General features: G+C 43.1%; 1 protein-coding gene across 1 annotated transcript in view; it reads right to left on the reverse strand.

The window, feature by feature from the left end:
• The window catches only part of TBXAS1 (thromboxane A synthase 1), a 233,341-nt gene that overhangs the window by 7,768 nt on the left and 202,137 nt on the right, over positions 1 to 23,436 (reverse strand). The window contains exons 10-11 of the mRNA XM_080618791.1: positions 4,406 to 4,494; positions 1,397 to 1,534 (exon numbers count right to left, since the gene is read on the reverse strand). Of these exons, the coding sequence (XP_080474917.1) occupies positions 1,397 to 1,534; positions 4,406 to 4,494 (227 nt within the window). The remainder of the gene's footprint in view (positions 1 to 1,396; positions 1,535 to 4,405; positions 4,495 to 23,436) is intronic.

Raw genomic sequence — 23,436 nt, forward strand, 5'->3', positions numbered from 1 at the left:
CTTGTATTATTCTTGAGGCAGATTTCAAAATGAAATATTAGGGGGGAAAAGGTTGTAGCTGAATTAATTTATTTTTGTTAAGATCTTATTTTATAATTCTTACAAACATTACCAACTAATACAAGCTGGGGAGAGAGTTAGTAATTATGCTTCATTCCTCAGGGAAATTTCAAAAGGAAATTTCATCTCAGATTCATAACAAACAAACAGCACCATACAAGTCAAGGGGACTGTAGCCCCCACTATCTGTTTTACCCTGTACTGTACTTTCATAGTATCGTTAAAGTGGTGGATTAACAGCATTTCTAAATAAATTTAAAAAACCCCTAGACTTCTAGTTAGTGCTAAGATTCTCCCACAACAAAAGCTTCTCTAATTCTGTCACTGCTCTTTTTTATGGTCCAAGGTACCTGATAGAGCATATCCCAACATTTGCTCCAGAAGGAGCATTGGGCAAATGCACTTACACCATAGGTATGTTATCTTACTGGCAAAACCAGTTCTAGGCTGTCTGCCTTACACCCAGTTTGTGGAGCGTGCACTTGTTTTCTTAGCAGACTTTTCAACATAGTGGTAACTTAATGCAACTGCCCACAGAACAGCTTAAAACAGAGATGCCCATGAAACTGAATTGTGCTTCCACACAGCACCACATCAGCTGAAACTCCCCTTGTAAGCTCACCTCAGCATCTGTAAGACAGCACAGGGTACTAAAACATAACTTGACAGTGCCCCCCTGACCCCAGCTGAAAAGAATAAATAAATGCTCGATGTGAATGTCTTGCCAAGCAGATCTAAGAACCCAGGATCCTAACTTATGGATAGAAAGCAAATTCCCAGTGGGAATAGATGGGATAGGTTCTCCTGGTACAGTGTACTTACACCATTACAAGATCTCAGGTGAAACAACTGCTCTAAACCAGCCAGGAGCTGGACAAGTTTCTTGAGTACCTCCATGCAAGTGAATATAATATCTCACTTCAGAATTTCTGGATCTGGAGGAGACACTATTTGCAGCACCTGATTTGGGAACAGGTCTGAAACACTGCACTACATTTCAACCTTGACCAAACCTCACACCCTCTGTAGGTATTTGATGGAAATAACATTTTTATGATCCAAATTAATGTCTACTCCTCTTGGTGGAAATACTGCTTTGGGTGAATAGTGGGTGACTGTGGCTGTGAAGGAGCATCAGGATCTGGTGTCTCCACCAGATAGGCTGGAGTCCTCTGCCCACCCTTTTGTGTAAAACAGCATTTAAGGCAGGCCTTTGATCTAAAGAGGCCCAGTTGGAACTAGATGACTTTAAGGTCCTTTCCAACCCTAATCATTCTATGATTCTATGATGAAATAAGGACTTCAACCTTAGAATGGAAAGCATAACTCCATTTACCTCTCAGGGATGAACTTCTCAGGCTCTGGCCAGAACTCAGGATTGTGGTGGAGGTGTCCAACTGCAGTTTCAATGACAGCCCCAGCTGGAATACGCTGCCCCAGCACTACGCAGTCTTTAGCTGCTTCCCGAGTGAACCTGAAACAGTGTCATGTATCCCAGATGATTAATAAAGGTAAAAGCTCAGTAGGAGGGAACCATAAAATCAATCTCTTAGCTGGACTGACCCTGCAATTTCAGAAGTAACACATTCCCAGTAGGTAAATACAGCAGCTGTTGCTGATGTTAGCGTCTTCTCTGGTTACAATCATCTCTACCTACAAGCATACAGCTCCAAACCCAGCTGGCTAACTATTGTCCTTTCACAGTAAAGCATTTCTGGTTGCTTAGTTTTCCCCAAACATTTACTGTCAAACTACAATTCTGTTGCTAATATTGGTTTTAGACTGGTTCTTTACAAAAACTGCAGATGAAATGTGTCAGTCATCTCTAACACACAGAAAGATTATGCTGGTTTGCTTTTCAGGAGAAAATTTGATCAAATACAGTTTTGAGCTTGTTTATTTGAGAAGCTTCCCCACATCGGGACAACACGTAAAACTTAGCAAGGGATGTTTTTTATATTACGGCTAAGTGTTCTGCTGCTGCTGCTACAAAACCACAACCAATTCACAAGCTTTGGAAAGTTAGTTCACATACACTCATCAAAGACAGGCATGATGTTCACAATGAAACTCTGCTATTTCCTCACATGTTGTGGTGATAGGTGACAGAGTAGGACTGTCCTTAGGAACCTTATCATGACAAGAAGACTAAGAAAAGCCACTTGCCAAAGCTCAGCTTGGGTGTGTAAACCTTCTAAGAAATGGTGTGTGGGTGCACTTGTATGGTGGCAGATCCTGATCCAGATCTTTTGGTGCTTACGTGGTCACTGAAGACCCCAAAGCAGCCCAGACCCAGGCGAGTGCCCTGGTATCTCAGCCTAGGTGCTATTCCCCAGTACCAGCTGGGAGCACAGGGGTGAGAACAAATGCAGGAGCTCCCTTTGCTGCTCCCTGCACTGTGCCTAAAATGTAGAACAAAGATTTCAGTTTCAGGGCTGTCAGTCTGGTATCATTATAGGAACACATTCTTTCCTCACTGTCACACATCTCTGTCTTTCTTATAGACAAATAAATAATAAGAGGCTCCAAACCTGGAACAAAACACTGGCATGCTAAAAAACACATTGACAAGCCATCCTTTTCATCCTTACATGAATTTGGTGGTAGTGGAAACATGAGTTCTGGGGAAGAAAGTTCTCTAGCTATTAAGCTCATTTTTTAATAAAACAACTCATTTTATAATAAGCTTGGCTGCCACTGAATTTTCCCCTAACTCAGCATTATCTTTGTCACAAGCAATTAACATCTTTCCGAGGTATTGGGCTGTCCTATCCATTCCAAATCCATCAGAATAAAAGCCAAATCAATAAACACCACTGACAGTGCCAACTGAAACTTTGGAACAACTTTGCTCCATTCTCATTCTATTTCCTATCTGACAAACATTGATTGTTTCCCAGTGTTTCAGCTGAAGCTCAAAGATCCCTGATGCTTTAACTGGCAAAACAATTTCCACTTACATTACACCATGTACAACATAGTAAAGCCCGGTCATCTCATCCAAGAGCAAATACCTATGACAGTATTTTTCTGTTTGTCTCTGGACAATTCTGCAGACATCCATGGAAAAATCCTGACTTCTGATCTTTGTGAACATATAAAAGAGAGGGCGACAAAGATGATTAAGGGAGTGAAGCATCTCCCTTATGAGGAAAGGCTGAGGGAGCTGGGTCTCTTTAGTTTGGAAAAGAGGAGACTGAGGGGTGACCTCATTAACATTTATAAATATATAAAGGGTGAGTGTCCCGAGGATGGAGCCAGGCTCTTCTCGGTGACAACCAATGGTAAGACAAGGGGTAGTGGGCTCAAACTGGAACACAAGAGATTCCACTTAAACTTGAGAAGAAACTTCTTCTCAGTGAGGGTGATGGAACACTGGAACAGGCTGCCCAGGGAGGTTGTGGAGTCTTCTTCTCTGGAGACATTCAAAACTTGCCTGGACGCCTTCCTGTGTAACCTCATCTAGGTGTTCCTGTTCTGGCAGGGGGATTGGACTAGATGATCTTTTGAGGTCCCTTCCAATTCCTAATGTTCTGTGTGATTCTGTGTGTGAGTATGATTTTAAGCTTTTTTCTCTTAAGGTGCTTGCTATCATGGGATAAACTTTTCAAAGGCTCTCACAGCAAGTTCAGTTTTGTCTCCTTTCCAGTCATCTGACATTTTCCCCAGCTTCATAAGGAGCAGTGCAACTGGCTGGCTACTTTGAAAAGCTCCATTCTTAACATTTGAATTTATCTTGTGATAACTTGGAAATTTGACAATCAGTTTTCTAGCTTATTTCCCCTGGTCTGTAGTTTACCCATATAACTTAGTAAGATTAGTCTTGTGTGAAATGGGGCAAAACTTTCAAAATATAATGGATGTAGCCATTAGTTGCATTTAGTTATATTAGTATAATACAGCACAAAGTGCAAATCAGTAGGGGCCTAAGTTAAACACACATGTAAAATACAGCTTTCTGAGTGTACAACACTTCCACAAATCAGGGCCTTAATGACCAACAGGCTAGGGTAGGTCTTTGCTCCATACCCCCAAAGCCTGAGGCATATGGAAGCAGCACCATCCAGCTTTGCAGCCAGTCCTGCTGCAAACTGGCTCCATCCTTTAGCCTTGGAGGATGTGAAGAATGGTGAGGAAACAATCTTGGCCTGTATGTTGTAAAAAAGTGCTTTAGAAACACCAGTATTGGCCAGTTTTTCTTCAATAGGCTATATCTTTCAAATGCACAAGCAGTATTGATATTGGCACAGAGACCAAGGGCACATTGGTCTTCCAACAGCAGACTTCCATTTTATAGAGCTAGGAATCTACCCTGTGCAATCAGAAGTGGAAAACAAAAGAATACCTGAATGCAGGTGGGTACATGCGCAGTGTCTCTGCAATCACCATGTCCAGATAAGGGAGTTCTTGTACATTGCTGTAATCAGGAAGCATCTGAAAAGTCAGGGAGAAAGGAACAATTATATTTTCTCACATTGGAGTGCCAAACTCATGTCATATTAGCTTTTAAATCATCCATTTTTTTATTGGGCATTTTTCCTGTAGAACTTGATGTCTCATCTAAAACAGTAAATGATAAAATTATACAAAAATGTGGGCAGCAATTAAATGTGTGTATAACATTCATTTCATTATCAAAATGCTTTGGTGTGCAGCCCAGCTGAAGATATAATAATAAATCAGCTTGCTAGGAATTATTAAAAACAGGGTATTACAGACAGCATTAACAGCTGCAACAGAGCTATTGTTTTATATATGCACTAAAATCTTCACAGGACCCTTGTGTCTTCCCAAAGACAAGAGCATGGCAGACCAGGAGTGCTTTGTTCACAAGAAATAGCAGGTCCTTCAGTTATTCTTGTTGAGGTTGGAGCAAACCCTTTCTCAGTTATAGAAATGAACCAAAGTGCTAATGCTGTGATGACTGCAGAGGGGTGGGAGATGGCACTGGGAGGAATGGGCAACCTGATGAGGAACAGCACACAGTGGTGAACTGCACTGCTGAGTAGACATGGAGTAGAGGGGGCTGAAGTACAGCTCAGATCCCACTTGGAAGGATTGCAATAGCGCCTGCGGAGAGAAGCCTCTTTCCTTCCATGGCTGCCCCTTGTGTAACGGTGCTTAATTTTGCATGGCAGGCAAATGCCTGAGCTCACACGCATGGCCCGTTAGTCTACAAAAGCACCTGCCCCTTGACAACAACAGGAGGGCTCTACAACCCATACAGGAGTGTAGCTTGGAAGACTTTGCCCTCTGCCAGGCAGCAGTGACAGACACCAAACCACAGATGACCACCAGCAGCAGTGATACGACTCAGTGCATGGACAGAGAATTTCTCCCACTTTTTCCTTCCTTGGTAAAAGGACAATTCCCCTGTCTTATTCAGTGCTCTCAGCAGAGGGCAGCCAAAGTACATCTAATAACCTCGTCAGGAAAGCAGAGTTTTCTTTTAAATTAGAGCATCTCCTAAAGACTGACACAGAGTAAACTGGAGAAAAGCACAGACGTCAGACTACACTAAACCTTTTATGAAGATTTGGGGCCCCTGCCGTTCACGAAGGGGACTGGATTCCATCCTTCCTTTATTTACTACAGCACTTTTCATGTATAATGCATATTTTATTGAATTTTCATGCAAAAACATATGGTACATACTGAAAATACTAAGCAGAGAACAACTCCAGATGGTATGCAGAAAAGGCGTACAATAGAACAAGGATACCTTGCTGGATTAGGGTATCCCACTTATTCAGCACTAAGCCACCATGCACCATTTCACATTAACTGATCTCTTCTAGGCAGGAAATAGATACATTCTATTATCCCCGGTTTTGGGCTCAGGAAAGAAAAGGAAAACCAGAAAAAGTAATTTGCACAGACTGAGCAGAGCCCGGGTGTCTGCTTCTATCGTAGAGAAAAAGATGCAACTCAGTTTCTCAATAGATGAAGTATTTTGTCAGTATATGTCAAATATTATCAATATAGGAAGCACAGACTGCACTGACAGCCTTTCGATGTTGCTTTTTGATTGCAGTAGTGTCTACTAATTCAACCCTTTGGCTTAGGTCGATGGTTATCAGACAAATGACTAGGAGACTAAAAGCCCCAAATGGCCACAATGTCATGAGAACCATGGCTGAAGGGAGAACCATGGCTGAAGGCTGTGCGAGGAGCTGTGCTCCGATAATGTGAGTAGCTAAAAAACAAAGACAGGAGGATGATTTTTATCAGCCTTGTTTTGCAGAAAGGGATCTGAGGGCTACCTGATTTCGCATGGGAAATTGGTAGCAGAGGCTGGAAATGAACCGTGATCAGACTCAAATTTCAGGTCTTTGTGGCAAAACCACTTTTCTCCATGAGCACATAGTTTGCTCCATGTTTCGATGACAATGCGTTCTGTGGTGTGTATTCATTTTTTATTCATTTTCTGCTAATTTTAGATCTTTCTTTCAGAACTTTCCTCTGTCTTTTTTATACTGCTCTCCTACATCTCTTTGAATCCTGGGTCAGCATCTGAGTCCTGTGCCTGCAATCCCTCCTGATTTCATGGCTAAGGAAATGTTCAGGCTCAGAGTAAATGAATGGTGGAGCCAAGAGCACACTATGATGTGTTCGATTCTCTGAGCCATGCTCTTTCCACTGGGCCTTCCTGTCTCTCTCATAATCCCTCTACTTACTTCGGAGTCAATAATTAAGATAATTATATGGTAACCTGATATAATAAGTAGCCACTAAATCAAACCATACATCAACAAATAATAAAACACTAAATTATGGCGGCTTTGATTTGCTCTTTCAAATAGCTTCTATACCTTTAGGGGATTAGCTGTTCAGAAAACAAAAGAAAGGTGTAAAACCAGCTGATTTTCCTTAGAAGAAAATTCCTTTTGCTTACATAAATAAAAAGGGGTCAGTCAAATGACAGCACAGTGAACTCTGCTATCTTCACCATGGCAGACACATCAGTCATTTCCGACATTTGATGCAACTTAATTACTGGCACTTCCATGCTTTTAGCATCAAAGTAGTTGGACCTAATTTAGTACTTGTTTGCAAGGTCTGACCTACAGCTGCGTAAAGTACACACCAGCCAAGTATCTCTATTTAGGAAGGACAGTTTGTTGCTTTTTTTTCCCTTTCAAAGAAAATATTTTCCATTTGTTTTTCCACTCCCACTCTTCAAAATATCCCTTTATCCAAGCACATTTCAAAGGAACTTGAATATGCTTTTCTCCCAAAATGTCCCTATTTATATCTTTCAACTGCTGTCAGTTTTGCTGGGGTGGGGGGTGGTGTTGTGCAAAATGCCACTTTAACCCCCTGCCTGTTACTTAAGATTAGGTGCTTTTTCATTAAGAGGGAGATTCCTTTCTGTAACAAGTAGAGATGTGGGGGGAGAAAGGAGGCACCACATTGCATGTAATTAAACATCCTGTATTCTAACTTTTCAGCCACTGCTTTGCACAGCAGTTTGTCTAATGCATCTTTTCCTGTTGGTGTGGAAGTGAAATGGCCGTATAGCATCTTGTGGCATTTCTCTGTATGCATGTTTCCCCAGTTTGATTTCCAGAAGTGTGGTGGTATACCTTCACCCGTCCCAGCCCGTTCAATCACTTCTGAGGTCCAGAAACCATCTAGTTTGGCCACAAACTCTCCTTTATGACTGACAGCAAATCCCAGGACTCTATTCCTTAGAAAGAGGTGGGAAATTAATTCTTCACCCCACAGAGTACCCTGAGGTGAAACAAAAGAAGTGATTATAAAATTGCATATGTGCTACAAGGATGATGTGTATTTTAATCCCCATATAAATTCCAAGAGAGAGAAGTGCCTTCAGATCCACCTCTGCTTTTCAGTATTACGTTTTTTCAGCTTTAACATTTTCTAGGCAGGCAAATCTATTTTTTGCCACCACCCTCAGTTAACTTTTAATTCCTCAATGAACATCAAGGGAATCCAAGTGCTGACAGGAGAGGTCTGGCCAATCTTTCTGCTGCAGTTTGAGATGTTACTGTTCCCAGGCTTGCTCTTCTTTGCTGGCTACGGTTAGCATCACCACAGCCAAGTCAGCAGAAGGGAACATATGCCTGCACCTCAGTTGCTTCTATACAAACGTCCAGCATGAACCCATCTTCAGAGACAGTTTAAGACGAGGCACTAACTTTTCCCCAAAGTAGCTGACGAGTGAGGCACAGATCCTCCTCTACCACGTTTGTTTTGGGAATGGTAATCCAAGTACACATCAGTGAATAAGAGATTTCCACTTATCCTATTGGTCATGGTCTGGTGATGCTCAGCAGCCAGAAATGAAAAAAAATCAGGGGAAATTTTGTGAGTCTGACAGTGTGACGTGCACCTGAAATCAATTTGGAAGCAGCAAAGGCTGCAGAGACCACACTCCTCATAACTAGCACTGCTGAGTCATGGCCTTATACTGAACTGGCTGCAGTTTCTGAGCAACTGCAATCGCAATCAAATGCCTCATGGGCAGGTGCGACTGTGACAAAGTCCATGTCAGAGGGATGACATGCAGATCTGCTCAAGTGCAGATGCAGATACATGACTTACCCGTGTATGCATAGCCACACAGCCCACATCAGCTCTTGCCTTGCCCAAAATGCAGACTTTGATAGCAATGGAGTAGGAGGCAGTGAGAAAACCAAGCCAGCATCACCCCAGTGACTCTTACACACTCCCTTTCAAATTGCCCAAAGAGCTATTCAGACCATAGCCATAGCCAGGATTCACAAATAGGTCAATAATGTTTCTTGATCAAACAAATCAAAAGCTGCTGACAGATCAAAGATTCTGCCTGAGGTTTTGACTTTTCTTTGGTCACCTCTAGAGCTGCTTATCCCCTAGCAGAACTAGAGGCTGTATGTCACGCTTATCTGGGGAGAGAGAGAAGAAATGCAAAAATACTGTGTTAAATTAGGGTTGCCCCATGACAACCTTGCTAACAACCATATCAAGAAAGGAGAGGTTAGAGACAGGACAGCACTCAAAATGCAGATCAATGAACAGAAGGGGTGGGATAGTTTAACAGGCACCTATCTTTAACTTGCTCAAAAAAAGCCTGCTTCCTGTTTTGCCTCTTCCACAACAACATGTTGGAATACTTGTAAAGCACCAAAATAAAACCTCCCTACAACGTCAGAGAGCAAAATAGGACGAAGTTGAAAAAGAAAAAAGAAAAATTAAATTCTTGGCTTTATCCTCAGAACTTGGACCAAATAGTACAAAACACTGCTGAAGGCAGTCCTCATGAGATACTTAGTGCAAAACCTCTCCCTCTGCTGCCTCTGTCCACCCTGTGAATGGTGGCCAAGTGAGACGTCTCTTTGAGGTGTGGCACCAGGCAGAACCAGCCATTACTGATGGCAAAACAGGACCCTGAATATCCCAAGTGCTGCTTGTCCTCGAAGGCAAGGCATGGAAGAAAGTGTTGCTTTAAGACACACTGCTAGGCCATTTCCAGTGACAGAGGTCTACAGAAAGGTATCTTCTAGCAAAATACGAAGTTCTTGACTATAGAATTGAGAACAAGGTTTAGGAACGGAAAATAGGAGAACAAGCCTGATTTTCAGATTAAGATGCAGCAAGAACAGACTTCCTGAGCTGCCTAGCACTTCTCCTCATGAGTCCTTACAGCACACCTTGGTAGCACTAAAGCCTCACCAGCAGCATTGTGACTCCTCACATGGTCTCAGAAATGAACATTAAAGCAAGCCCTCAGCTCCATTCCCTCATGACTCTTTCCTCAGAAGGAAGCAAAGGCTATCCAAAACATGTACTCCCAAGCTTTGCCTTCATTTCTTTATTCCACACTGGTTACCTGCCACCTCTCATCTGCTTGGGTTGTCATTCAAATGGAAATGCAGCACGAAGGCTCTGAGCCCCACCCCTAGTGGGTGCTCACTGGGTTTGGAAGCCTTACTTTGCTCACAGAGGCACTTCCCAAGCTGCAACAGCACTCAGTTCTTCAGATCTCAAACTCCTTCCCGCTCCTAAAGACCGTGTGTGCCAGATAAACTTAGTATTAAATCTCTCTGCTCAAATCACGTGCTAGTCACCCTCACACCTCCTCTAAATCCACCTTCTTGCTGTGCCCATCACCATGCAAGTTGCACAAGCACAGACAGAGGTAGGTGCTGATTCACAGGTCGAGTTCAGAGGTGGTGGGAAAGGCCGGTGCACCAGTTACGCACTGATAACCACATTACATGCAGACCTTGCAGCCAAATTCCCTCGGTTACTTTGGTGCAAATCCACACAGCTCCCTGGGGTTGTATCAGTGTTAAGGGAGAGGAAAATGCGGTTCTAAGTATGTACCAAATAGTGCTGGGGAAAGAGCCAGAAAGTATAAAGTTACACCAGTGTTGACTCTCTTTAATGTTACTTTGGTTTTCAAATCAAAGACTACGGCTCCTGACAGAAGACAGGCCTGCACTACCTCCAGTAGCTTTGGCGGTGCTAAAATAAGGTCTTTGTAGCATCACTATTCACTAGGAAACTTCTGTGAGATAAAAATACTTCCTGAAACTGAACAGTGTCCCAAAACCAAACAGATAAACACAAAAGCTGACACCAAAACAGTCAGAAATTCTCTTCCACCTACATTACAACTGACACATGGTGATCAGCAAGAACAGAATGAGTGCCATCAGGTAGAAGGTCTGGAAAAATAAAGGCAGGAAAAGAGAAGAAAATCACTAAGGAAATCCTTCTATGAGGCAAGCTACAAAGGAAAAGAAAGGAGAAAAAAACCAATCTGTTTCAGTCTCAATTTTGTGTATTTGTCAACTCCACCTAGTCCCAGATTCCCATGCCAAGAGAAGTGGGTGCCCTTAAAACAAAAAGTGAATAAATAACTGGGAGTGAGATTGGGCAACTAAGTCATGAAGGAAGGGGCAGGTACCCAGTGTGCTGATAATGCCCGGCCAGGCAGCTTTTCATATACAATTACTCTTGATATATTGTTCTTTTCCCCTTGTTTGGTGGAGGAGAGCAGCTCCTCTCCCAAAGTGGCTCCCTACCTGTATGCAATGTGTGCCTTGCTCCAGCTATTCGTGGATGTGATATAATCCCTGGCCACGCATTGCAGCAAGCTAAGCCCATCAGAGACATGGAGACTGCATGTTTCTCACCTCCTTAAAAACCACTCAGCCCCCAGGAAATCCCCCCAGTTCTCTCCTCAGCCCACCGAGGCTCCGAAGTCTCTCTTCCTACACTTGTCTGACACAATCAAAATTTCTACTTGGGTGGCAGAAATGCTGAATGTTGAAGGATCCCACTGGGAGGGAGGCAAGGAGGAAATTAAACAGGAGAAAGGACTGCCAGAGGCCCAAAAGGCTGAGAAAGAGAATTATAAAACTGGGGTAGGTCTGTCCGAAGGGCATGTCACCAGTCCAAAGCACATTAAGCACTAAAGTTTGTGCAAGACTTAATCCTTCCTGCTATAGAAGTGTCCCTTGATGGTTGCAGCAGATCCAGAGGAATAAAGAGAAGGGATTTTTTTTTCCCTTCTCAGCAGACATTCATGGTATCACATAAGCGCCCAGATGATTTAATTTAATCATTCTTGCTCCAGCTGGTATTTTCTGTATGGAGGTGACAGTGCTTTAAATTAGGGACTTGCATATAAAAGGCCCGTGTGCTTAGTTTAATCAAATGTTCATTTCCTCATGTTACGTTTATATTAAAAGGCATCAGCATGAATTTTTGTGCTGCAAATAGAGGCTATCATATGGGCTATATAGTGATGTCCTCTTCAGTAGTCCTTCATCTCTATGGCCTCGTACACTTGGCAGCCTTATGGACTGAGAGGTGACTAAGCCCCAGGCCTGCAGTTTAGGGAAATATGCCCTAGAGAGCACAATTCAACCTATGAGAAGACCAGAGCTTTACACAAAATAAATTACTTCAGTAATTCGCCCTTCTGCAGATACTTAAATATGGGCTGGAGCCAGTGGCTGCTTAAGTCATTGGCTTCAGCAGTTTCTGGATGAGACCTTTTCTGAATTAGTAAACAGGCAAACATTCACAGCAAAGAAACTGCAAGATTTTCCCATCACTCAGCATAATTATTATTTGCTCTGACAAGGGCAGGTCAGTTTTAATACCATATAATATTTATGTAGTGCCTGATGCCTTGAAAACATTTTATGTACATTAGGTGCAGTACAACAATAATAAAACTTTGCCTTTCCATAGCTGTTTTTCCCCTGAGGTACATGCAGAGTTTAACAAACATTAATTAGTTGGTCATCTTCCAATGCATGTGTGAGGTGCTCCTGGTAAATAGTCCCTCCCTGTACACAATGGGCCAGCAGAGGTGCTGAAGACTGAGGCCAAAAATTTACAGCCTCAAGAGTTGAGCACCCAGCAACTGGAGCCTTTGTAAGCTGCCTGATATTTTTTCAGCCTCAGCATGACTCCTGTAAGTAAACAGGCAAATACCGCTCCGAACGCATAGACTTAAAGTGGCCAAAAGAAGAAAGAAATCTGTTCCATGGCATTTAAATATCTCTTAAACAAAAAGGAGCTTTGCTTGTTTTTAGCTGCCAAGATCACAACTCAGGGTTCAGCCTGTCCTTGAGAAACTGATGGTACTAAAACTACAGAAAATAAAGCAGCTTTTCTGATGTCAAAGCTCCAGTTCCTTGCTGTAGACTTCTGCACCTACTACCTCATACAGGTAAATCTACAAGTCAAAGCCTCATCTAATTGTAGCTTCAAACTTTAGCATATACCCTTTCTACAAGGCATGAGAGAAAAGTTTGTTACTGTTGAAACTTCTCACATTTAGCTGAAAATATGCAAAAGTGGGAAAAATTCTCTTCTGACTAAAGCTACTCAATGCCTTTTCCTCTTCTGCTCCCTTTGGAAAGTGCTGACTGATTTGGGTACAACAAAGCAATTTACAATTGGTATGTGAAAAAACTTGACAGCACTTGAAACAGCTTTTGTATTTTCTCCCTCCAATACATGAAGAGGATCTTTACAAAAAAACCCCAACAACTACATGCCAGTCCAAAACCCACTACCCAAGCTCAGTGGGGAGCTGGCTGTGAGCAAGGGTGACACTATCCTATGACAAACCTCTCCAGATATTTAGATAAAGCTGTCTGCGATGAATCCTGGCAGATGCCTATTCAACAATTTCTTTCCTTTTCTTCTCTTAATCTATCTCTTCCCCATCTGGGAATGCAGAAATTTCCCTAAGCCTGTTCACGCTTAGATTTAGTGAAGCCATCATGGTGTCATGTTCTGGCACCGTTTCGTATCTTTGCTTTCCTCTACCCTTTGTAGAGCAGCATGGCACGGCTGTCCATCTGTTTATGATTTACTTCACACAATGACTTGGTCCCAATTACACTGATAAGCACAGTAGGTTATTTGAGGGCCAACTGGACCTCTGTAATGACACTCAAACTGTACCCAAATTGTGGGAATGCTTCCAATCAAAAAAAGGCCAGTGGAAAAACTCCGCCAGGACATCCTCCAAGAGAGCCTTCCTGTCCTTAATCCCAGGAAGTAAAACAAAAATATTAATTCTTTTTATGGAATTCTTCTGCAATTATTAGTGTCCAAGTGATCCACACAAACTGAAGAGAAACCAAGACCTGGGCCTTTCTGATGATTAAAGATGCACACTGGAGAACAGTTTATAAAAAACAGCATTCAGTTCAGGAGTCCACAAGGAGGCCATTCATGGTTTCCTTTAGCACAGCCCTGAATCGTGGAGTCGGAGGAACCGTACTGATTTGCACCACCTGAGGACGAAGCCTGGGAAGCACAGCCATCTTGAGGTGCACTGCCTTGGGTAGGAGGTCCCTTGGCGCATACTGAATCACTGGCCCTTGTGAGCACATGGGAGTGAAGGGGAAAAAAAAGCACAACCCAAAAAGCTGCAGAATGAAGTCACAGGGTCAGCAGTGAGAAAATACAGAATTCATTTGTAATCTGACCGAGGTCATTTCTAGCATGTTTTAGGATCATATAAGACTTTATGGGGAAGGCAAATGGAAAGTATTGCTCACAATTTCTTCTGCTTTATGAGTCAGCTGCTTTGGCCTTTATTTATTTATTACCTCACAGTTCAACAACAACCCGGGTGTGAAGACCAATTTGCTGTTCTTTTTCTCTTGCTTCTCAAGGATATTTTGCTTCGTGAACCTGACCCTTTCCTGTCTCGGTACCTGGCTGCCGCACCATATTTCCAAGGATACCCTTATTTTTACAATTCCCCACACCTCACCTCTGCACTATGATTTCACTCAAGGCCACATGACTTTAATACCTAGCATTTTATCTTTTCTCCTTCTTTTTCAAAGCTCTATCCTGCACCAAGTCACAAAAGCCCTGGGGTGCAGGGGAACTTGGCCAACACGGTGGTACCTATTTGGATTTGAGTCAGCCTTGACATGGGGACCATTTGATCCAGTCTGCAAAGGTGGCACCCACAAAGTGACACATTTGCTGAACCATTCAGCACAAAAGCGCACTTTCAAGCCAGAAAAGCACATAAATCATACTGTTCTGCAGGGGATTCCCTAGCAATTTTGCCCATATAAAAGATGGTATCCTTTGCCCTTTATAGCATGAGTTGTGGCACAAAGATCTATAGATATCTATAGATGGGTTAATTTGTGGGGAGGGATTTTCTGAGAATACAAAGATGGAGCACAGCTGTAGGCTTTTCCTGTAAAGGGCTTGTCACACACACAAGAGCAGCTAGGCATACTCAGAATGTTACCAACCCCGATCACTCAAATATTATGAGAGAGGCCCCAACATACTTAGAAATTGGCTGGAAGACACATGAGATTTATGACAAATACAACATTTTGAACTTCATTTGCCTTCTGATTTCTGAACTAGAATTCATGTTTTCAGCCTTACCTTTTTATCTAGAAACCTTTACCGTCCCCCTTTTTTTTAATTGGTTGGGTTTCGTTTTAATAATGAAAGATGAGATTCTGGTTATACACCTGACTTCAGTGCTGAGTGATTTGAGAGAACGGAAAACAAATACCAGAAACTTGCAATGCGATAGCAGGATACTGGTAATATTCCATTTACAGAGCACCATAGGCCATCCCTGCCTGCCCCTTGGCCATCTGCTGCTAGAATCACACAGACCTTTTAAAAAAAGCAAAAACTCTGCAAGACTGGAAACTTGGTGTGATTCAACACCACAGAGGCGAAAGCTGCCCCTCAGAGTACCCACAGTTTAGTAGCACATGGGGTTTTTTTTGCAGGGAATGTTACTCAAAGAGGGGCTTTAGGGATTAAGCATCCAACCCCTCTTGAAAATGCCAAACTTGGTGCCTTGGCAAAGCATGACACAGAACGAAATCGAAACATTCAGACAAAGTAATTGGGGTGTGGGGGGGAGAACTGTGCTGAGTCTATATATAGCATTTTGTTTCTGCTGGGCACTAGGGGGGCGAAGGGAGGAAGTGAGGGGGAGAGAGGGAAAAGAAAGATAAATTTTGGTTGCTGCTGTCATACACAGATCCGCTTATCTATGGCTGAAGCCCAGACAGCTGTGTGACTCTAAATGAAGAAATTTAATTAAAAAGTAAAAAATGAAAATCAGCAAGAAAAAAACCAGAAAATAGGAATTCATGCTTCCCACACCTACCCGGATGTATAAATAGGGACTATCTGACTGATGAAGGGTGCTTATTATTTCTTTGACTTCCATGTGTGTGAAGAAACCTACAATTCTTTCTAGTGAACAAGCATGATAATCACAAAGCCAATGGCACACTGCTGCTATTCCAACTTCGATGCTCTAGTTTAAATGACATTGTGCAACATCTTGGTAGTTCCAGTCATATAATACCCATCATGCTCTAAAAAAAGAATGGGGTTTGGATCAATTATGAAGGAAAAGATTTCGGAAACCAGGTTACTTGGGATCATATTCTGCCTGAGTTATATCTCTTGTAAGAAACACACTGGGAAAAACTGAAGTGGATGTGATTCCTTTTTGCACTTCTTGCATACTTAGACCTGCCTTCTGCCAGCCTAAGTTAGAGCAACCTCACGGTTTTCCCCGCCTTAGCTCCCAAGGCATTTGCGATGCAGCTCAGAAGAGCCAGAGCATCTTGCACTTCTGTCCATACCCACTGCTTTTCCTAACACATTCGCTTCCCATTTCACATTATGGCACAGTGAGAGAGACTGGTATTAGTACTTTTGGCCTCTCTTCATGTGCGCACACATGTATGCATGTGTATTTTCTGTAACACATCCATCAATTTGAAATGGCATAAAAATGACTAAAAAAACCCACAAGATCTTTATATCTCAGAATATTCAAAGTGTCAGCGCTGCAAAGTCAGAAAATTCATTCCAAGTCCTATTTATCTAGGTCAGGATGTGGGAAGACTTTTCTTTTTGTGTTCTGCATATGTACGTCACCACTTCTGCTCCTTGGTACTACACAGGATGGAAGCTGAAGAGCCAGGGAAGATGACAGCTTGCTCCTTGCTTCTAGTGGACCTGATAGAAAAATCTCTTTTGTGTTCCATATAATGGTGTCTTGTCTCATCTCTACAACAAGAGATGCTTCAACCAGTATATTACAAATACCGTGCTGACAGTACACGTACGTAGCTACATCATCACTGGCTCTCCTTTAAAGCAGAAGAGAAAAGCAGCCTGCAAAGCAAGGAACAAATTAACAAAAGGCTTCATTTATCTCCAGCTGATACCAACGTGACAGCAGGAAATGCGGGGTCAGATTCCAGGCGCATTATTGCGAGGGCAGGAGGAGCGCAGGGAGTAGCTGTTGTGTGGCAAAGCCATGGGGCTCACAGTCAGAAGGTCAAGTCCTGACGCAGCTTTCCAAGCGAAATTGGGAAAGGCTCTTCCTCTTCTCCAGCACTTTTAATAAGACCAGTAAACCTTAATTGTGAAACTGTGTGAATAATGCTGGCATGCTCATAGGCAGGCAGCATATGATGCTTCTGTTCAAACCTGATCACTACATGGTACTAACAGTAACTTTGGCGGGTGTTTGTGATTTGGGGGGATTTTTTGTTGTTTTGTGTTTTTTTTTAAGTCCTGGCTAAGGCAAGTCTTGGCAGTTAATACTGATACTATGTGAAATACAGGTAAATCTTGAATGGACAACGAAATCGTGGACAGACTGCCAGAACAGAAATTTTACACATTCCTTCTGTGTAAATAAAGAAGTGAACTTAACCCATCATTAAAGCTTGCTTTATGATGTGCAATGACTGGGGGAAAAAAGTTGTAATGGGTGTTACACTCTTACCCACACACCAGCAACAAACAGGCAAAGAAACTCATCATTTGCCTTTGCAAACTCACCTTCGCATGGAAAAAATAGCTGTAATTTGAACTTTAAGGGATCTGCTTTCAAGGTTTATTTGTGATGCCCTTAGGTCCCAAACAGAGGTTGGGAACCAAGGGGATTCGCCCTGCTCCCTCCACTTCTACCCTCCCAAATCGTGAAGAGAGAACCACGCAGGGAAACTGCTGCTGCTCTGGGACCTCTGGAAGAAGAACCACACTAAAAGTGCTCATCAAGCAGACACCAGGCCAGGCTCTCGCAGTCAGTGTCAGGGTACAGAAGCTGGGCTCTTGCCACTCTCATGTCCCACACTCCCCCAAATCCACAGTGGAGGTTGTTGGGACAAGGCAATACTGCTCCATCACATGTGGCACTATCAGTGCCTCTCTGCTCCAGCCTGATGATGCTTCCCTATTTGATTATTTTTTTCCATCATGCATTTCTTATTTCATTAAGGGAAGTCATTAATAAGGTGACTGAGGAGTGGCAGAATGCTGTGAACCCAGCATTACCACAGTGAGGGACAGAGCTGGTGCTCTGCTTGGTGTCAGTGCACTCCCTCCTTGCTGGAGCTGAAAGATGGCTCGTGTTCAGAGAGCGCTGTGCACAACCAGGCTCCAGACAGGATGCAGCATGCTTGGCTCAGTGGGAAATGAAAAGGATACAGGCTCTTTTGTCAGCTTGACTTGGTCTTAATAATGTTTAAATATCTGAAGGTCACTAAATTACAGAGTGCAGAAATTTGGCACAAAGGCCTTTCTCTAAGATTATCTCAGTTTGATGAAGTAAGACAACAGAAGAGAATAAACCTAACTGAGCAAAATCAACAGCCGCTACTAAGACGTTATTCTTCTCATTAAGCCTATATGCTGAGCCTATAGAGAAGGCAGCATTTCCTGTCCCTCTTGCTGACAGTTTAGTATTAGGGCACAAAGGCAGGTCACTGTCCTTGGCGATACAGTAAACAAAGATAAGAGCTGAAAGCAACGGGGTATTTTTTTAACCCTGGTAATTCATTCAGAATAAATTCCATTGTGCAGAGATTTATTGTTTACTTAGCACTCCTCAAAAAGAGCTCCTCAGGAATGCAATCTCCTTCCCATGTGCTGGACACGAAACATACGTTTCAGCTGAAAGCACTGGCCAGGCCTGCTCAGGGCATCTGCTACTCGTCCCTGCATTCACATGTATTAAACGTAAGTGAACCTGCTGGAAAAGTGCAGCCTCAAATGTTTGCCCAAATCTGCTCGTTATCCTGGGTTGGGAACTTAAACAGATGTCTTCAGTGGGCAGCAGTGCTCATGAAAACGCTTTGTGAAAATGACAACAAAAAACCCCATTGCTTTCCTTTTCTGCTGGCTGGAAGTCTGCGGCAGAGAGCACAAGAGTAAAAAATATCAGTCTATTTTCTGACACTCTCAGTAAAAGGATTGATCTTTCCTCTACCTCCCCCCAAATAAAACTGCCCCATTCCCTTCCCCTCATAGCACACCTCCCCAAATGCAGACATACCACACCACTGTCAGGAGAATCATGTGAGGAAAGCATCACTGCCAATAGCAGAGACTGTCTTATCTTTTCCATGTAATGTCTCAGCAGTTTAAAACAAGGCAAAAGTTTAAGTATTTGCTGATTCAGAGCCTAGGGCATCAGACAAGAATTTGGGAGCTGTGTGTGTTGCTGCAAAAGTGGCCATTTAATCCTGCCATGTCTCCCCTTCCCACATGGGAAGCAGCAATAAAACCTCTGCAGCAGATTGCCTGGGACCTGTCTGAAAGGCACATATGGTAGACTTCTAGCAGTAGCAGACATAACTCCAAACACAACTGGATTAGATTTAGACAAACTGCTCTCCAGAAGAGCATAGAGTCAGGACTCATGGAACAACAGTGGATTTCTCATGGTTTGGGCTGTACATTTGACCTTCCCTACATTTTCATAGGGCCTCTGGATTTCAAGAGACAGGAATCTCTTTTCAGGGCACAAGGAGGTTTGTTGCAATGCAGTTCTTAAACATGTTCTTACTGGGGACATCCTAGGATTGGCAGAGGTGGATTACCTATGGCCTTTGGCTGTGCTGTGAAGTGGACTGTGAGTTTAAAATGTTTCTGTTTCATTTTATGAAAGAGCTATAAGCTTACCTGTTGCTAATGCTTCCAACGGTGTTCTTGGGAATAGCTTTTGTAACCTGATCTCACCTCCAAAGTCTACATTTACTTGTTCATTCGGACTAGAACCTCTATTTCTCTGGGCAATTAAGAACTATCGTTAGCCTTCACAGTACTGCATAACCCACTAGATGTACATGTCTATATTCCTCTTCCATGTTTTCAGGTCACCACTACTCCTGCTCCGTGGGCACTGGTTGCTCTATTGATTGCAGCAGCCATGTACTTGCTTTTTCTCAGCTGCCCTTGTAACCTCTTTTTATCAGCTCTCTTGCCAGATGATCTGGCGACTCAAAATACAGCGAGTCCTGCTATCTGTTCCAAGCAAACCTTTTCCAGGATCACTGAAAGATGCCAAAATCATGGGAAAAATGTTTACAAAGCTCAGTACACACTATTACTGCATGCCACCCAGCTTCTGATATTCAGATCAGTCAGGGTTTCTCAGTGTAAGTGGTGGTTCTTGTAGCAGGTATCTTCCTGCATTGAGACTGGTTGGCCTACAACAGAAGCTGAGCATTTGTGGAGTTCTGAAGAAAGCACCTGCAAAATTAAGCTATTCCTCTGTATTGTAGTGTACTGCTGGAAAAACAGAGGTATCTATGCTATAAGACACCTAAATGCAGGTATGCAATAACTAAAGGTCATAAATGAACATCAGTGGAAAAACCACCTGGTATATCCAACCTGTGTAAATGCGAGGCTGCTAAAAACAGCAGTGTCCCATCCAGTATGTATATGGAATACAGTCTACACAAGCTAATGCACTAGATAGGACCCTTAGCAACTGCCAAGGAAGATTGTTCCACCAGTGTTTACCAGTTCTCATGGATCAACACTGAAACCAATGCTCATGTCTTGTTGCAATTCCTCAAAAGGAAGTTCTTTTTAAAAAGAAACAAAACTTTGGTGCAGCAATTTTGCTGGCGACATGGACAGTGGGATTGAGTGTGCCCTCAGCAAGTTTGCTGATGACACCAAGCTGTGTGGTTCGGTTGGTACGCTGGAGGGAAGGGATACCATCCAGAGGGACCTCGACACGCTTGTGAGGTGGGCTGATGCCAACCTGATGAAGTTCAACAAAACAAAGCGCAAAGTCCTATACCTGGGTCGGGGCAATCCCAAGCACAGCTACAGGTTGGGCAGAGAATGGATTCAGAGCAGCCCTGTGGAGAAGGACTTGGGGGTGTTGGTCAATGAGAAACTTAACATGAGCTGGCTTCAGTGTGCCCTCGCAGCCCAGAAAGCCAACCGTATCCTGGGCTGCATCAAAAGGAGCGTGACCAGTCAGTTGAAGGAGGTGATCCTGCCCCTCTACTCTGCTCTCGTGAGACCTCACTTGGAGTATTGTGTGCAGTTCTGGTGTCCTCAACATAAAAAGGACATGGAACTGTTGGAACAAGTCCAGAGGAGGGGGCACGAGTATAATAAAGGGGCTGGAGCACCTCCTGTATGAAGGTTCAGCCTGGAGAAGAGAGACCTGCCTGGCTGTGCAGAGACCTCATAGGAACCTTCTAGTATCTGATGGGGGCCTACAAGGGTGCCGGAGAGGGACTCTTCATCAGCAACTGTAGCAATAGGGCAAGGAGTAATGGGTTCAGAGTGAAACAGGGGAGATTCAGGTTAGATAAAAGGAAGAAATTCTTTATTGTGCAAGTGGTGAGACACTGAAACAGATTTCCCCAAAAAGCTGCGGATGCCCCATCCCTGGCGGTGTTCAAGGCCAGGTTGGACAGAGCCTTGGGTGACAGGGTTTAGTGTGAGGTGTCCCTGCCCATGGCAGGGGGGTTGGAACTAGATGATCTTAAGGTCCTTTCCAACCCTAACTATTCTATGATTCCATGATCTGAAAAAAATACAGTACATGGATTGATAGAATTCTGTCAGTCTGCTTAAGTCATTATCTATCTATGCATAGGAGAGTAATGGAATCAGCCTCCTTTTAAACTGTGGTGACAGAAAAGAGCCATAGAGCACATCCCCTAATGGTAGACTTGCCTAATTTGGCTAATAGACTGTTTTGGATTTTGTATAATTATATCAGATGAGAAATGATTGTAATTAAAACAAAATTAAAGTATGAGGTAAAGGCATTATATCAAACTAAAGATGCTTGTACAGGAAAAAAGAAGGTATGCTGATAGAAACAGGTTTATACTTGTATACTTCCATGTATGCTAGGAAGTTGCATGGCATTAACTGCATCGGTTTCTAAATTAATATAGCTATCAGCTACAGCTATATGATGTGTATAGATGTGTATAGCTCTATACACGTGTGTACACCCACCTACATCCTGTTCTCCCTTCCACACTGTACACAGAAATTCACTGTTCTTTTCTGTAAGAGCAGCCATTTCAGTAATTTGTAATGCAGGCAGAGCAATTCATACGCTGCAATTTATATACATTATTTTTCAACAAAGATCCAATTTAAAAACAAGAGCAAAAAGAGGATAGATTAATAGAGCACCCATCCACACTGTACTGACTAAAGTTTTCAATCACAAACCACTTCAGAAATAAGCAACCGAGTCCTACATTAAGATGCACACTCACACAAACACACACGCGTGCACACATGCAGACACAAAGGAGAGACTAACAGTTATTTGTATTTCCTACTTTGAGAGACAGGAAACCTCCCTTTGCATCTGCTTTTTTCTCACTAAGAAGAATAATTTTAATTACAGTTACTTGGCAGGAAGCCAATTTAGATTTTTTTTTTAATGACATCTGTCTAAGCATTTTTAAACTTCCTGCTCAATGGAACTTCCTTCATTTTATAGACCAACACCCAGTTACAGCAAAAAAGAAAAGGGAGTAGCAAATGATTTATTCATTTTTCATGTTAACTCTTATCAGGTATATCAAGTGGTTCATTGTTCTGAGAACTGATGGTACAGAAAGCAGATTTACAGGGGGAATTTAGGACTCAAGCAGTCTGGGAAAGGGAAAAAAACACCATGCATGGAAAAATCCAGCACAGTTGTAATTTAACCCTAAACCAACTCAACAGTTCCTGTTCCACAGACTGATTTTCCTAGGTTCGGCTAGGCTCTCCTCCCCCCTCGAAAATAAATGATGGTTGAGAATAGGGCAAACGTTGGGGTAATATACTTAAAATTGAGAACATGAGGCATCACAGCCAGTGGATGTCATCTATGCCAGCTTAAGTCTAGGCAAATTTCTGCTGCATCAGTGGAGCTCCTCTGGGCTTGGGCAGTGCCACAGAAGTAGAGTCTGGACTCAAAGTCCACCTCCCAAACTGGCAAAGCCTCCTGCTTCAGTCAGGTAACGGGAACAGGAACAACAAACCCCAGAGCTCCTCTAACAAAACTGACCACAGAAAAAGCAAACATTTAAATTTCAGATGCTGAGTATTAAAACTGCTTTCCCTCCTCTTCCTTTCATTGTGCCATTAGTTGTGGCTTACAAGGTTGTATTGCATGGCTTGCTGTTTTCCTTCCGTATGAGGAGCATGGTGAGCTGAGAGGTGAAAAAGAAGAGGCAAAAACACTGCTAGAGATGGAAAGCTGAATAATGCAGGAGCAGCGAGGGGAGAGAAATCAGAAGAGCTGAATAAAAAGCGGGTGCTGTGATATGGAAAGAAGTAACCAAGGACAGAGGCAGCAGTGGATGAGGTGGCGGGGAGCCACCCCACCTGCAGTCACAGCTTTTCAGGTATCCCAGCCATTCCCTGAGGTTTAGAAGGGTGACACAGGTCTGGAGCTGGGGGAAGGCTGGGTGGGGGCCATGCCGCACTGGTGAGCAAGAGAGCGGGAGAGCTGGGGAGCAGCGTGGAGGAGCACGTTTTATGTGTCCTTCTGGCCTCCCATTCCCTGCTCTGCTGGAGCTCAAGCCACAGGCGCATACC

The sequence above is a fragment of the Psittacula echo genome (genome assembly GCF_963264785.1).
Source record: "Psittacula echo genome assembly, chromosome: 1".
In the NCBI taxonomy this organism is placed as follows: domain Eukaryota; kingdom Metazoa; phylum Chordata; class Aves; order Psittaciformes; family Psittacidae; genus Psittacula; species Psittacula echo.